Source organism: Camelus dromedarius, chromosome 4 (genome assembly GCF_036321535.1).
Source record: "Camelus dromedarius isolate mCamDro1 chromosome 4, mCamDro1.pat, whole genome shotgun sequence".
Classification (NCBI taxonomy): domain Eukaryota; kingdom Metazoa; phylum Chordata; class Mammalia; order Artiodactyla; family Camelidae; genus Camelus; species Camelus dromedarius.
In genome coordinates, this window is record NC_087439.1 from 90,844,158 (window position 1) to 90,859,269 (window position 15,112).

The window sequence follows — 15,112 nt, forward strand, 5'->3', positions numbered from 1 at the left end:
ACAACAATAAATGCTAACTTTTATTATTATGAACGGGGAGATTTATTTTTAATACATCTTACCTGGACAAGGTGTCTCTTCCTGCTAAATACAACCTTTCTTTGAAAACAACCTCAGTGATCTCAAAAGAGCACTGGCAGGGCTGGGGTCTGTGGTGATGGCCACAGATCATCTTAGGGCTTCTTCAAAGGCAAGCTCACCTACCTTCTCCATGCCCTTGTCCCTGTCTCTGTCTTTGTTGGTCTCCACCTTCCTGGAAGCATGAAGATGGAAACATGGAGATTTGGGACTCAGTGCCTGGAGGGGAGGGATTTCCTCCATCTCTAGCCATCTTCTCAGCCTCCAGCCCAGAGTTGGGTGACTCGCAGGTGCTCATTCAGTGCTGGTGAACTTCAGTTCAGAGACACCACGTGCAAGGAGAGGGAGGATCTGTACTTCTGTTTTGTTTTTAAAAACCTACATTTCATGTGGGAAAAAGTTTCTCTAAAATCCCTGTAAAGGGGTGGAACCCTGGTGCCTGGAGGTTTAAGGCAGGTGACATTGGGTGACATTCTCGGTTCTAAGGTGGCCCTGGGTCGCTCCTATAAAATGAGAATAACGACGCCTCCCCCTCCTCCCCGCCCCTGACCGCAGCCCCAACACACTTTGCTGTAATCTCTTGCCGGTTTTGTTTTCCCTGTGGTACAATGAGCTCCTAGAGTTTACGGGTTGAGCCTGCTCGGTCTCATCCCAAGAGCCAGGCACAACTACAGGAGCAATACTTGCGGAAATGAACGAATGGGAAGTCGTGGGGTAAAGGACGGAAGACGTGACCACGAAATGGGAGACCCTGCGACACTAGCCCTACTTCACTTCCGCCGCCTGGAAGCTTCGGGGCGGAGCTCCCTAGGCTCCGCCTTTCGACCCAGGATGCTCCGCTCCGGTCGCGTCCTGTGATTGGCTGCGCTTCTCCACGTGATGCCAGGCTGGCGGCGGCGGCGGTTGCCGGGGCGACGGCTGGAGAAGTGGCGACCGGGCCGGGTAGGCGCGTGTGCCCGCGGCTAAGCAGAAGGTAAGCGTGTCCCCGGACGCGGCCGGGCCATCCCTGAGCCCGCGGTCTCCAAACGGGGATGAGCAGTGATGGGTCAGTGACGGCGAGGAGCAAAGGGTTGAGATTCTGCTGAGCCCCCTCCCCAGAGGACTATCCCGACGCGCCAACTCGGCAGCCTCTGCCGGATGCCCCCACTTCTCGCCTGCTGCCCTGAGCTCTTCCTCTGGCGTGCGCCCGGGGCGGCAGCCTGGACATCCCAGGGACAGGCTCAGCTGCTTCCCACAAGTAGTCCCTGATCTTTGCTGCAGTGAGCCAAACTTGGAGGGGGGCCCAAATCGTCCAGCTGTGGCGTCTGAGAGGGTGACCTGGGGCTTTTATATCCATCCCTTATGTTCCGTTATCCACATCAGCTAACCCCTCTCCCCAGGCACCCAGGTTAAGTCCAGACTTGATCCAATCTAAGCAAAGGCGGGACGCTTGCTATACAAATTCATCTCCCCGAAAGATCCCATAGTCTAACCCTTAATTCAGCCAGCTTGTAGGCCCTAAATCCCTGTTACATAGAAATCCAGAAGCTGCCACTGCAACCCTCAAGAGTGACTGAAGAAGTTTTCTCTGGTTTTTGCATAGAGCCGTGGTTCTCAACTGCATAAAAGTCATCCGGAGGGATTGTTCAAAACAATTTTTGGGCATTATGCTTGCCATTGTGTTCAGTAAGATCAGAGTGGTGCTAGGAATTTTCATTTGCACAAGCATCCCAGGTGATTCTCATTCAGGTGGTCCACGCTTTGAGGTAATACTGTGTAGTGGTTAATATCAATCTGGATTTAAATTTCTACTTTGTTACTAGTTGAGTTATTGGGAGCATCTCAACCTTCCTGAGCCTCAGTTGCCTCATCTGTGAAAGGAGAATATAAATCATATTCATCTTTCAGATTTATTGTGAAAATTAAATGTGAAGCATTTTGCATGTTGCCTAGCATACAATAAGTCCTCAATAAATGAACTTACTATGATATAAAGATTTACAGAAAATTCTGTATTTCCAAGAATGTCAGAGTAATAGAATACCCAATGATGGCTCATGTTCACTGACAGATGATAGTAGCAGAATCTTATTCAAATGATGGTCATGAAGAACTTCTCTGAGGAAGTGATGCTTATGAAGCACAGAGGTTAGCCAGGTGAAGAAAGAGGGGGAAAGCGTTGTAGGCAGAGAGAACAGTATGTGCAAAGGCCCTCAGGTTGGAAGGATCTTGAATTCTCAAAACAACAAAGTTGTCTTGTTCCAGGGCTTTCAAAAATGCCTTTCTCTCTGCTTGGGCTTCATTTATTTGTCAGATGTCATGGGTGTTTACCATGCCTGCCAGGCACTCTGCTAGGTTCTGGAGATACAAAATTTAAATATAGCTCCCTGCCTTTATAAAGAGGGTAAAAAGTATAACTATAGAAGTAAATGTAGATTACAGAGGTACCCCAGAGGGGAGAGAATTGCCATGATGGGGAAGGAAGGAGAGGGGTTCCTGGAAGAATTCCTGAAGGAGGTCAAGCTCTAAGTATGATGAGTCAAGTTTGTCCACAAGTTGAAGAAGAGTACATCAGAGGGCTTAGAATCGTGAAAGAGCATTTTGTAAGGGTAGTGGCTGGGCATTCACTATTCTTGGAGCTTAAGAAGTGGGGAAGTGCTAGAAGGGAGCCAGCCAGGAATGGGAGTGGTGGTTGGTCCAGAGGAAGGCTGGAGAGGTGGATGGCCCCAGACGGTAGCAGTCTTTCTCTTCACACCTTGTATCTGGCAGGCCTGGAAGTGCAGGCGGGGTTGGTGTCCTCCCTGCTCCTCACTGCTGCTTCCCAATCACTGCCCCCTTCCTTTGAAGTACACGCTGTGGGCTTTCCCATGGTTTTTTCCCTTGAAGACTACGGTGTCTACCTCTACACCTCCTCTGCTTCATTTTGAGAGGTTTCAACATCCTGGCCGCACAGGTTTCTTCATCCTCCTTTACTCATAGGCACCTTTTTCCTCCATCCTCCTCATCCACCCACTTCTGCGGTCATGAACTTTTTATTACTGCACTACTTTTAAAATCTTGATTTCAAGTATTTATCCCACTTACACCACCACCTTTTATCTTTCAAGCTCACTGTAGTGTGCCTCTGAGGCAGGTCTGTGACCCCGTTACGTTTTCACTGCCTGGTAACCCCCTTATGCACCCTTCCTCCCGCCATCCTTCACGTAGCTTGGCTTCAGTGCTCCATCCCTATTACACTTGTTTTCTCTTTCACCTCTCCTGGAAAAACCTCACCCTGGTTAACCTAACTCAGACAGCTGAAAGTGGCTGGAGAAAACTGCAAAATGGTGCAGACTGGTTCTGTTTGGGATTAGAGTCCATATCTCAAGCAGACTGTCAGTACTGGAAACCCTGCCATGTATGCATAGTTGATTTGGTTCCCACTTTCCGTTCTCATCAAAATACCAACATGCCTCTTACTCTCAGCTGATGACCCTGTTTCTTGTTTCACCTCTCATCACCAAACCTGTCCATTTCTTTGGTCAGTACCCATATCCTCTGCCATCCCTCTGTCCCTGCCCCTGTCTAAGGCCTGGGCTTCACTGGACACTGGCTGCATCAAGGACATTGCTTCTTTAACCGTTTCCTCTCTCTTCTGTATCATCCATTTTTCCTCCTCTAACTGGGTCATTCCTATCAACTTACAAGCACGCTGCTGAAATGTCTTCCTTTTTATTTTTTATTTTTATTTTTTATTGAAGTATAGTTGATTTACAATATTGTGTTGATTTCAGGTGTCTAGTAAAGTGATTCAGTTATATATATAGTCTTTTTTTTTCAGATTCTTTTCCATTATAGGTTATTATAAGACATTGAGTATAGTTCCCTATGCCATACAGTAAATCCTCATTGTTTATCTATTTTATATATAGTCGTGTGTATCTGTTAATCCCATACTGCTAATTATCCCTCCATCCCCCCCTTTCCCTTTGGTAACCATAAGTTTGTTTTCAATGTCTGTGAGTCTGTTTCAGTTTTGTAAATAAATACATTTGTATTAGTTTTAGATTCCATATATGTGATATCATATAATGTTTGTGTTTCTGACTCACTTCACTTACTATGATAGTCTCTAGGTCCATCCATGTTGCTGCAAATTTCATTCTTTTTATGGCTCAGTAATATTCCACTACATATATAGTTATATAATATTCCATTATATATAAATATATATATACATATATATATATCACATCTTTACCCATTCACCTGTTGACAGACACTTAGTTTGCTTCCGTGTCTTGGCTATAGTAAATAATGCTGCTGTGAACATTGGGGTGCATGTATCTTCAAATTAGAGCTTTCTCTGAATATACACCCAGGAGTGGGATTGCTGGATCATATGGTAGCTGTTGGTGTGAATGTAAATTGGTGCAGTGACTATGGAAAACAGTATGGAGCTTCCTTAAAAGTCTTAAAAACCTCCCATCTCTTTCCAGCCACCACACCATCTCTCCTCTCCTTTTTGACTCTCCTTTACTTCTCTTTCTCTCTTTTTAACCCTTTTCAGTCAGGTTCATGTCCTTACCACTCTTATCAAGGTCACTGTCACACTCCATGTTCCCAAATCCAGGGATTAGTTCTTCTGCCTTCGTCTTCCTTGACCACACAGACACAGTAGACACTGGAAGCACCTTCACTGGGCTTCCAGGATGTCACAGTGTCCTGGTTGTGTCTCGCTGATAGGTCTCTGATCTTGCTTGGTCTCCCATCTGCTGCTGCCCTCTCCATACCCCTCAGTGCTGAGTGCCCCAGGGCTCAGCCTGGGCCTGCCCTCCTCTCCTGGCTACACTTCCTCCCGAGGAGGTCACATCTGTTTAGGATGCTCATCTTCTGAAATGTGCTCTTCATGCTGATAACTTCCAAATGCTTCTCTCCAGCTCCCACTTATTCCTTTACTCCACCAGCCTCTTCAGCACCCCAACTTGAATGTCTAAGATGCATCGCAGATTTATGGCCAAAACAGAACTCTTAATTTAACTCTCAGACTGTTCCTCCCTAATTTTCCCCAGTTCAGCAAGTGGCACACTGTTCCCCCAACTGCTCAGGCCCCAAGTGTCCCCCTTCACCTTGTCCCCTCACATTCCATACCCTGTTCCTTGGCAGTTGACCACCTCTGCCTTTTACACCTGGAGTCAGAACAGTTCACAAGATTGCTTTCGCTGGTTCCAACTTCCCTCATCACTGCTGGTGCCCCTGTTTCCGTCCATGGTCCTGCAGCCTCTTCTCGGTACACACACAGGCAGACACAGTACTCAATACACGCCGTAAGTCAGGGTGGGTCGGTCCCCTCCTCAGCGCTCTCTCCTGCCTTCCTAGCCCCTTAGCTACACAGACCTACTGACTTGGCGCTGGCACCTCACTCACCGCCTGCTCTCCTCCTGGAGCTGCACCCGCAGCCCCCATGAGTGCTCAGCACTCACGCGTCCCTCCTCCCCAGATCTGGGAAGTGCTCGCTTTCTCACATCTCTGCTCAAATGTCCCATTCCCAGGGAGGCCTTCTATGAAGACCTGATCTAAAATGACCCAAGAACCCTCTCCTCCACTCTCTGTCTCCTTCTTTGCTTTGTTTTCTCCATATCTGAAATTATTTCCATTTGTTCAGTAAGTATATTTGAACACCTATGGTGTGCCAGGCTCTAGGATGCCAAGTGAACACGTGTCTTCCTCGTGGAATCCATCTCCTGGGTGTGGATAACATGCGTGCAAAAGCACACCACCTCCTCTCCCAATACCATAGGCTGAATGATTGTGGTCTTTGCGAGACATTGAAGATTTCTTTTAAGTAAGCAGTATCTGATCTCTTTTGTGAATGTTTAATGTTTTTTACTTGGAAGCAGAGTGAGGGATTGGTGACTCTGTGTTCATTTACATCACATTAATTCTAGTGCAGATCCTTTCTTAAAGTAAATGGATTGACCTTATCATTAAACTCTATTTTGTTCTAAATGCACTGTGGTCTTGACTATTTGAATTACACCTACTACATGTTTGCATATTAGAAAACTGAAAAATAAAAATAATCTTCCACATTCTCACCAGCGATCCTTGACATTTACACCATCCTCCAATCCACATTCATTTTAAGCAATTGTCGTAGAAGAGAGAATTCCTTTTGACTTTAGCCACTGTGTTTCCTAATGCTGTTGTAATATACTACCGTGAACTTAGTGGCTTAAAAACAGCACAGATTTCTTACCTTACAGTTCTGGAGGTCAGAAGTCTGAAATGGGTTGCACTGGACTAAAGTCAGGGTGTTGGCAGGGCTTGTTTCTCTCTGGATGCTCCAAAGGAGAATCCATTTATTGCCTTTTCCAGCTTCTAGAAGCTGCCTGCATCCCTTGGTTGCTGGCTCTTCCTCTCTCTTTAAGGTCAGCGACGCCTGGTCGAGTCTTTCTTCCACTGCATCACACTGACGTTGACCTTCTTGCTTCCCCCTTTCCCTGATAAGGATTACACTGGGCCCACCAGATAATCCAGGCTACTGTTCCTGTTTTAAAGTCAGCTGATTAGCAACCTTAATTCCACCTGCAGCCTTAATCGCCCCTTGCCATCAACCTAACACATTGACAGGTTCTGGGGATTCAGCCATGGACAGCTTTGGGGGCCATTATTCTGCCCGCCACAGGATCTTTTTGTGATTATACAGATGGTTGAAATGAAAGCCTTTGTCTTATGTTTTTGCCTTGTAGAGATTTTTGCTGTGAGAATTAATAGTAACAGTTCAGTATGGAGGATATTCTGGCTCACGAATCGGAATTACTTGGACTCGTGAAAGAGGTATGTTTTACAAAATACAGGTCACAGAAAAAGGGATCTTGAAAACTTGTAAAGCTTGTATTTTACAACGCAACAAATTCTACAGTGCCTTGTAATGTTTCTGTCGTTACAATACATCTATCTTTTTCCATTTTATAGTTTTCCATGTATTTATATTTTGTTTTCATAGCTCAACCGAAATCTTAAGCTGCTTTGCAGGACTCCTTCAAAGAAAGTTATAAAAGCAACATATGTTTGTGATAAAAGATTTGAAAAGTGTAGAAATAGAAATAGTGAATTTCCCTGCTCTACCCCTGCAGTGACCACTGTTAATGGTTTAGTGTGTTATCTTTTCAGACTTTTTTCTACAAATATTCAAAATATATCCACATGACTGTAGTTTGTTTTACAAAAAGCGATGATACCACACACATTGTTCTATCTGTCAACAGTAATGTAGTATGAATGTCTTCCTGAGACCTGCCTCGAGGAGTGGCTGCATCACCTGTTTAACTTGTTACCTATTCACGGGCATTTTGGTGTCCTGCACTGAAGGCTTTTCAAGGGTGGGACCCAAGCCTTGTGCTCTGCTGCTGGTATCCTCTACTGCTTTAGCAGGGGGCCAGCACACAGCTGCTGCTAAAGAAATGGTTGCTGCTGTTTTACTGTGTGATTGGACTGTCCATTAGACACTGAGTCCTGGCACTGGAACCAGGATGAGGCACCCGCCTGGGAATGCACCTTTGGAATTTGGCGTGACCAGGAATAAATTTTCCAAGCTGTCACAGCAGGGGGTTGTGGAGAGAGCCTGGGGAGATAGGCATAATTAGAGGAGGTGGAAACAGAAAGGTGTGACTGACACAACCTGAGAAGGGGGCGGAGAAGTGCGGAGCACTGGATGTCAACAACGCAAGGTGGGGCATTTCACAACTGCTGGTGGTCCTTAGTGCAGGCTTGAAGATCGCTGATGACCTTGCCCATCTTTAAGCACTTACCTGTTGTTCTCAGGGACAGGCATTATTTCTAATCCCTCTGTTTCAAGTAACAAATTCCCAGAGACCTACTAGACCTAAGCCAGCAGGCCTTCTGCCGATCACTTTTGCCTTTTTCAAACTGCCGCACGTACCTTCTTATTTTCCACGAATATAATGAATCATACAACCCACATGTTCCTTTTGAAAACAAATATATTTTCTGTAAATAAATGTTTTTTATGATACTGTCTTTCTAGGCTTTTAGTGTATATATTGATAAGTAAATTCTAAGCTGGACCCCAAGTTACTTCTCCCAAAGATGAGAGTTCATTAACCCCATTATAAGTTTGTGATAACATTTTGAGCTGGTACAGTTACACCAAAGATAGTTACTTTGTTGATGTTAAAACAGAGAAATATATGTATACTTATGCTCTTTTTTAAATAGTATTTGGATTTTGCCGAATTTGAAGATACATTGAAAACATTTTCAAAAGAATGCAAAATAAAAGGAAAACCATTATCTAAGTCAGCATGTGGCTCCTTAAGGGACTCCAAATCATTGATAATCCAGGTAATATTTTACTTTTTTTGATTTCTGTAGATAATCAAGATGTTCCCAACTTGTAAAAAAATGCTGCCGTAAGAGAATGGTGGAATCGTTTCAGGGGACCTGGGCAGAGTGATGGTTAGACTGTGCAGATGTTTATGGATAAATTAGTAATGTCAGCTTCAAATCTCTGTACCCTGCCTAGGAAATGGGTGGAACATAAGATCTTTCACATACATTTCTTGGGAAGAAGAAAAAGAGGAAACCACGCAATGCTTAGAAACTGAGACAAATGTGGTTCCCAACCTGGGAAGTTTTAAGTTAGTCATTCTAGGTCCTGGGGACACAGTGGTGAACAAAACCAAACCAACCTCTGCCCACATGGTGCTTGCATTCTAATTTGGGGTGGTTGGAGGGGCCAGGGAGCAAGAGTTGTATGCAAGGCAGCATCCTGTCAAAGGAAGGCCTGAGCAGCCGTGAGCCCCTTGCAGTGAGCTGCAGAGGGCAGATATTATATGGTCCTCAATTCTCAGGGTTAGAAAGGACCTTAAAAGTCCTTATTCCAACCATTGGTTCACCTTGAACATGTCCAGTGACAGGAGAACATCCCATTTCCCGAAACACCATACTTCAGCTTTGCATTTTATTACTTTAATAAATTTATTTGTTTCAATGTACATACTTCCAGGAAAAATATGAGACTTGATTTGAGAGTTCCACTGAGTGGCTGTAGGTCAGGCCATAGCCACCGCCTGTCTGCTCCTGACCCCTGACTCCCCAGGGGCCTGGCACAGGGTACTGCTGAGCAGGGGCACCGTCGAAGTGGCCTGCGGAGCTCGAGTGGGGCTGTGCGCTCTGCCCAGCGTCCCTCCGGCCCTCAGGCACTCAGATGCTGAGCTGCCGCCACTTCAGACACAGACTCCCCTGTTGAAGGGCAGCCTGATGGTTCCTCCCAACCCCAAAGCAAACATTCCAGAACATGAAACAAGAATATAATCTTTATTAGACATGGAAACAGAGGCTGTTCTTAACTGGAGAGACCCTGAAACTTTATGATTGTCATAAGCAGGTCTTTCCTGCTCATTCGGTAAACAGCTATGCTCCATCATTATAGATTTCCCAAACAAAAATACCTGGAGCAGTGGTTTAGCAACATTTGCTAAGTGTCAGTGACACTCAGCAAAGGGAGAGTTTCACTAAGCACAGTTCTGTAAGAATGTGTGAGTGTGTGTGTGTGTGTTTGTGTGTATGTGTCTGTGTGTTTACAGGTGATTATTATTGGTGTGTAAATTTTTTGATCTTGGTCATTCTGGCTGTGATCATGGCTTACATTCGAGAAGTTAATATTTTGTGACCCTATGAGTTGTAACACCGGATTGCTTTATGTGTAGATACTATTTTAAACACAGGGACCGTTTCCAGGTACAGAATACAATTCACAGATTGGGCTTATGATGACACAGCAAAGATTTGTGACCCTAGGTCTACAGATGTAGAGTTTAGAATAAACAAATAAACTGTGGATGGGCCATTTGACGTGTAGACTTTGTCAAGCCATGTTAAGAAAATACCTTGACTCCAAGCTGTAAAGTACCCATGAGAGTCTGCGCTCCCCATTCACGTGGTCACTGCACCTCTCAGGTTTGCTCGGAGCTCAGAGGTGAGCCTGAGCGGGGCCAGGCCCCAGCCGCACAGCCCTTGGGAGAGTCCTCTTCACCTTAGCATCAGCCAGTAGCAAGGAAAGAGGATCCTTTGACTAGGCTCCCCAAATTCTCCTGGAGGTCCGTGATGGCTTGTGCTTTGTTTCGGCCCCGTCCTGCCCACAGTTGTTGACCTGCTGTCCTTCCCTGTTTCCACGGCTGAGGAACAGAAAGAGGCCGATTTTGAGGCGGGCTTATTTATTATCACTGTAGGGCTTATTCTGAAAAATTCTGAGTCTCTTTGAAATGTATGCCAGTACCTTCTAGAGTAAGACAGTATTCAGAGACAGTTGTTCCCTGTCATATGACACAGAGAACATTTTTTATAATATCCACATTTGAAAGTTCTTTACCAGAAAATGTCTTTGACTTAAGGATAACCAAACACTGTAACATTGTTCTCTATACACTCTCATTTTATAATGTTAAAAAGCTTGATTAAAAGCAAATAGAATATGTAACTTTAAAAAAAGAAACAATTTTACAGAAAAAGTGTAAAAACTTAAAAAAAAAACCATAAAAGAACAATGACCAAATAATGGTGGTAAATAATTGTGATGCTGGTTGGAGGAATTGGTGATTCTACAGAAAATCCAGTCTGAGAAAAGCTTTTGCAATTGAGCAAAAAATGTAGGTCTGAGTATATTGAGCATTTGATACAAAAAGGAGAACCACGTGAGTCACATTGTTTTGAACTATCAGGAAGTTCTTTCAATTCTGCCTTAAACTCTGATCTGCAGATTTATGCGGCAGGTATTTGTGATGGGTCAGTTATCATTCTTCTTGTGAGACAAGCGGCATGATGATTGCCACCTCCTTTCTCCAAAATTCTCTATTTCCACTGCTGCATGGTGGCTCGGGAAGCTGCCTCTGCCCCGCGGAGCCAGACTCGCGCGCTCCGAGGTCGGGCTGGTGCCAGGCCTGTGCTCCCTCCTCCATCTCCAGCCTGTGCCTCTTTGTTTCTGGACCTGGAGGGCCCGGGCAGTCACTGTGTGGGTTTGTTGGGTCTGTGGTTGCTTCCCACGGCGCCCTCTGCACCAGACGTGCTTCTGGCCACAGTGGGCAGGTGGCAGCGCCCACCTCCCTGGCCTGGGACAGACTGCGCTCCATGTGGTTGAGCTCCTGGCCACGCGGGGACTGGGCAGCCGGGCCGTCAGTGGGTCCATAGGTGTGTGGTTTGTTCCGAGATCTGGCTGGGCTCTGGGTCTGGCCTTTTTTCATCCGTTGTGGGTCGAGAGTCAGCAAGTCCAAAGGGTGACTTCAGTGTATTCATGTGCTCAAATCTTTGGCCTATGCCTGGTTCCTTCCATTTCAGAGACCTTGTGTTGCATCTGTTCTTTAGAATGCTCAGCTCTGATGTTGCAAAGGGCTGGAAAACCAGGATCAGTTTGCAGGATTCTCAGCCTAAGCAGTTTGAAGCCTGCTGGGGCTCTGTTTTCCTCTCTCTTCCCTCTGAAAAGGAGACCCAGTTCTCCTCACCCTGACACGATGGAGTATATGGGGTTTCCAAGGTGCTGGGAGGGTGTGAGAATTTGGGGTGTTGGGAGAAAGGGCATCCCTTATGACGGGGGTTCAGTGTGATGTCTTCTCCCCAGAGGGACCTCCTTGCTGCATTTGACAGTGGAGACCAGAAGATGTTCTTCGATTTGTGGGAGGAGCACGTGCCCAGTTCCATCCGAGATGGTGACTCCCTCGCCCAGAAGTTGGAATTCTATCTTCACATCCATTTTGCCATTTATCTTCTGAAACACTCCGCAGGGAGACCTGTAGGTTCACCATGTGGTGTGGGTTGGTCCAAATGGTGTGTTAGATGAGAACGTTAGCTGTTGTGTTTTGCAAGTGGGCATTAATTTAGTTTTGTGGCCAATTTACCATATTACTTCTAAGGAGTAGGCGTCTTATGTTTTGATGAGTGATTTTCTATCTCATTCCCAGCAGTTTATTTTCTAATTTATACAGAAAGTTAATCATTTCTGTAATGAAAGCTGCATTTTCCTGAGTACCTCAGATTTTTGAAAGCTCAGCAAAATAAAGTTTATTTGGCAACTTAAAATATATACATGCATATCTAAAAGAACAAATATTTAGACCACATTTTCAACCATATATTAAAAGATAAATATAAGCTTCAACAGGGGGAAAATAGTATGCTTGTTTGTGAAAGCTCATTTGGGTGATGGGTTGAATTTAGCTTCTGTGAACCATGTGCATTGTTGTGTGGCTTCTCCACGCACTGACTACTGCCCCCAGGGCCAGGGCCTGTGTTAACTTATTAAAATGTCAGGGGGCCATAGGAGGGGTCAGCGTGGAGGGAGCAGCTTTACAGTACATTGTGGGGGCCATTCTTGGAAGGCTGTTTGTTTGGATGGTACTCGTGGGTGCCAGCAAAGGAGATTTTCATTTTCTTTGTATTTATTTTTATTTTCTAATTTTTCCATTTTGCTGTAAGATTGAAAAAAAAATCAGTAAATGTTTAAAGTCCAGTGGCTAGGGAGGTGCTTCAAGATGCAGGTGAAGTGAGATGCAGTGTGATGGCGTGAGTGTGAGGTGGTGAGGGACGTGACTGGTGGGGCCAGGGAGGACCCACTCACTGAGGCCCGAGAGGAAATGGAAACCCTGCTGGGGACCTGGGATTCCATGTGGAAGCAGGGAAGCAGGCAAGATCAATTCTTAGTTAGCTGAGTAAAGGAAAGCAATAATGATATGGAAACTTCTGTTTCAAAATGCTTTTCACCTCTAAAAACTTCTTGTAAGGGAATCATGCATGGGAAGGCAGACAAGTGTTTATAATATCTGAAGTATGAAAACAGTGTACATAGCTAATAATGGGGGCATTGGTTAAATAAATGACGATGTACCCACAAGATGAGGTTTTGTTCTGCCATTATAAATGATGAGTGGGAAGAATTTTAAGGATATGAGAAAATGGTAATGATAGAGCATAAAGGCAGCATTTGAACTCACGATATATCTAGCTCTCTGATACTCCTGACAGTTTCATGAAGGGATGAAGGGATGAAGGCAGGGGTGATGTTAGGATGACTGGAGACACTGCGCAGGCTGGGCCGGAGTGGGAGGATGCCAGCAATGTTCTGGAACTGAAGGAGCCGCAGAGAGAGGAGGGGGTGAAGGGGTGAAATGGCATCAAACAGGAGATCTCAGACAAGCACCCTCCCTTCCTTGTAGGACAAAGAAGAACTGGATGAAAGGATTTCCTATTTCAAAACCTATCTGGAGACCAAAGGGGCAGCACTGAGCGAGACCACAGAATTTCTCCCTTTCTATGCACTTCCTTTTGTTCCCAACCCTATGGTGCACCCCTCATTTAAAGAACTCTTCCAGGTAAGTGACAGCCTCTGAATCTTGTATCAGAGCCTGGACAGCTTTGCAGTTTCACTTTGTACATGCTGGTGGTTTCTGAATGATGCTCTAAAAAACTCTAAAATTTGCTTATGTTATATTTTAAAAGAGTGTATAGATAATTTGCTGTAACAGACTTTTCTTGTACCATAAAATGATTTTTTGGGTGTGCCAAGACTTGTTAACACAGACTGACATAAATACTTTAAAATATGCTAACCTCTTAAATTATTCTGTGTATACTTTTGTAGTATTGAAATGATAGTTTATTCAATTACAGTGAAATGATGTTATTCAATTACAATGTACTTTATTCAATTATAATTACAAGGAGCCTGAAAAGAAAAACTAGGTTATTTTACACAGTTGCTGGTCATGTATATTTTGACATTTTTTTTTTAATCTATAAAAAAAAATTTTTTGAGGGGGAGGTAATTAGGTTTGTTTATTTATTTATTTTTAGCTAAGGTACCAGGGATTGAACCCAGGACCTCGTGTGTGCTAAGCATGTGCTCTACCACTGAGCTCTGCCCTCCCCCTGGCCATGTATATTTAGACTTGTGTTAAAATTCTCACTTACTTGGTGTGTATCTGCCTCCCTGATTGTGCACTATATTATTTCCATCAGGCAACTTCTCTCTAGCTCTTTTAATTGTTATACTTCATTTTAGTTGACATTTTACCATAACATTTATTTACAATATTTATCTATTAGAGTAATTTTTGTTGACTTGTTAAAATTAATATGTCCCACCCAGAGGCTTATTGAAATGTATTTAGAGACAGACATTTTGATGTAATTAGATACTTTGTCTAAAGATCTCAGTTTCCAGGAATTTGTGTGGCGCTTACTCCCCTGCCATTGAACAACTGGTGCAGTTCTTCCTCCAAACCCAGCCCTTCTGAGTTTCTGCTGTGATTCAGCAAAACAGATTTCATCCCTCCTGAATAGTAACTGTTAAACGGAAGGTCAGGGAGCTGACGGATTCCATCAGAGCCGGCTTGGTATAGAGTAGCAAGCTGAAGACTGTGCTAATTTTTCTGTCAGTCCAAATTTGGTTTTACCGCCTTCTTCTAGAAGGCTGAAAATATCAAATAATTAGGAAGAAGATGAAACTTGAAATGGGGTGTTAGATTTTCTCACAGCCAGGGCGTCTGTGTAGGAGAATTACAACGGGGCGGTGTGGCTGCAGCGTGGGTCAAGGTCAGGCGGAGCTGGCAGAGTCGGGGAGGGTCCCGCTCAGCCCGCAGGCCCATGGGCACTCCGGTCTGGGCTCCAAGGCAGAGTTCAGGTTCTTCAGAGACCATGAGTTTAGAGGTCATCAGTACTCATGGAAGGTCATTTATTTCATTTTTTTCCTTTTGCTGCTCTCTAAATATATGTTTTTAATGGTCATCACAGATACTTTAGTGTGTATACATAATAAAATCTTAAGTTAGTATCTTTACTCTCTTCCTGACCATTGTAAAGACCTTAGAATGCATTAACCTCATTCATCCCCTTCCCAATTTATGTGCTATTATTGTCAAATATTTTGATTATATATTTCAACCCCATGAATTAGAAAGTTTTGTTATTTTATACACTCAGTATATATATAGGTTCACCCTTAGACTTGCCAGTATTTCTGCTTCCTATTCCATCTTGCCAGCGTTGAGGGCCTTCCATCTGG

The 15,112-nt window shown here is 44.4% G+C and overlaps 1 protein-coding gene across 3 annotated transcripts in view; it reads left to right on the forward strand.

Annotated features, from left to right (window-relative positions):
• Window positions 1–948: 948 nt before the first annotated feature.
• Window positions 949–15,112, forward strand: part of ARMC9 (armadillo repeat containing 9) — a 142,128-nt gene continuing 127,964 nt past the window's right edge. For 2 of the 3 annotated variants that reach the window (XM_064485258.1, XM_031452387.2), the window contains exons 1-5: window positions 950–1,051; window positions 6,789–6,876; window positions 8,278–8,403; window positions 11,675–11,845; window positions 13,266–13,421. In XM_064485258.1, coding sequence (XP_064341328.1) covers window positions 6,826–6,876; window positions 8,278–8,403; window positions 11,675–11,845; window positions 13,266–13,421 — 504 coding nt within the window. In that variant the 5' untranslated portion in view covers window positions 950–1,051; window positions 6,789–6,825. Of the gene's footprint in view, window positions 1,052–6,788; window positions 6,877–8,277; window positions 8,404–11,674; window positions 11,846–13,265; window positions 13,422–15,112 lie in introns of all 3 variants that reach the window. The other variant, XM_031452384.2, reaches the window with a different exon arrangement.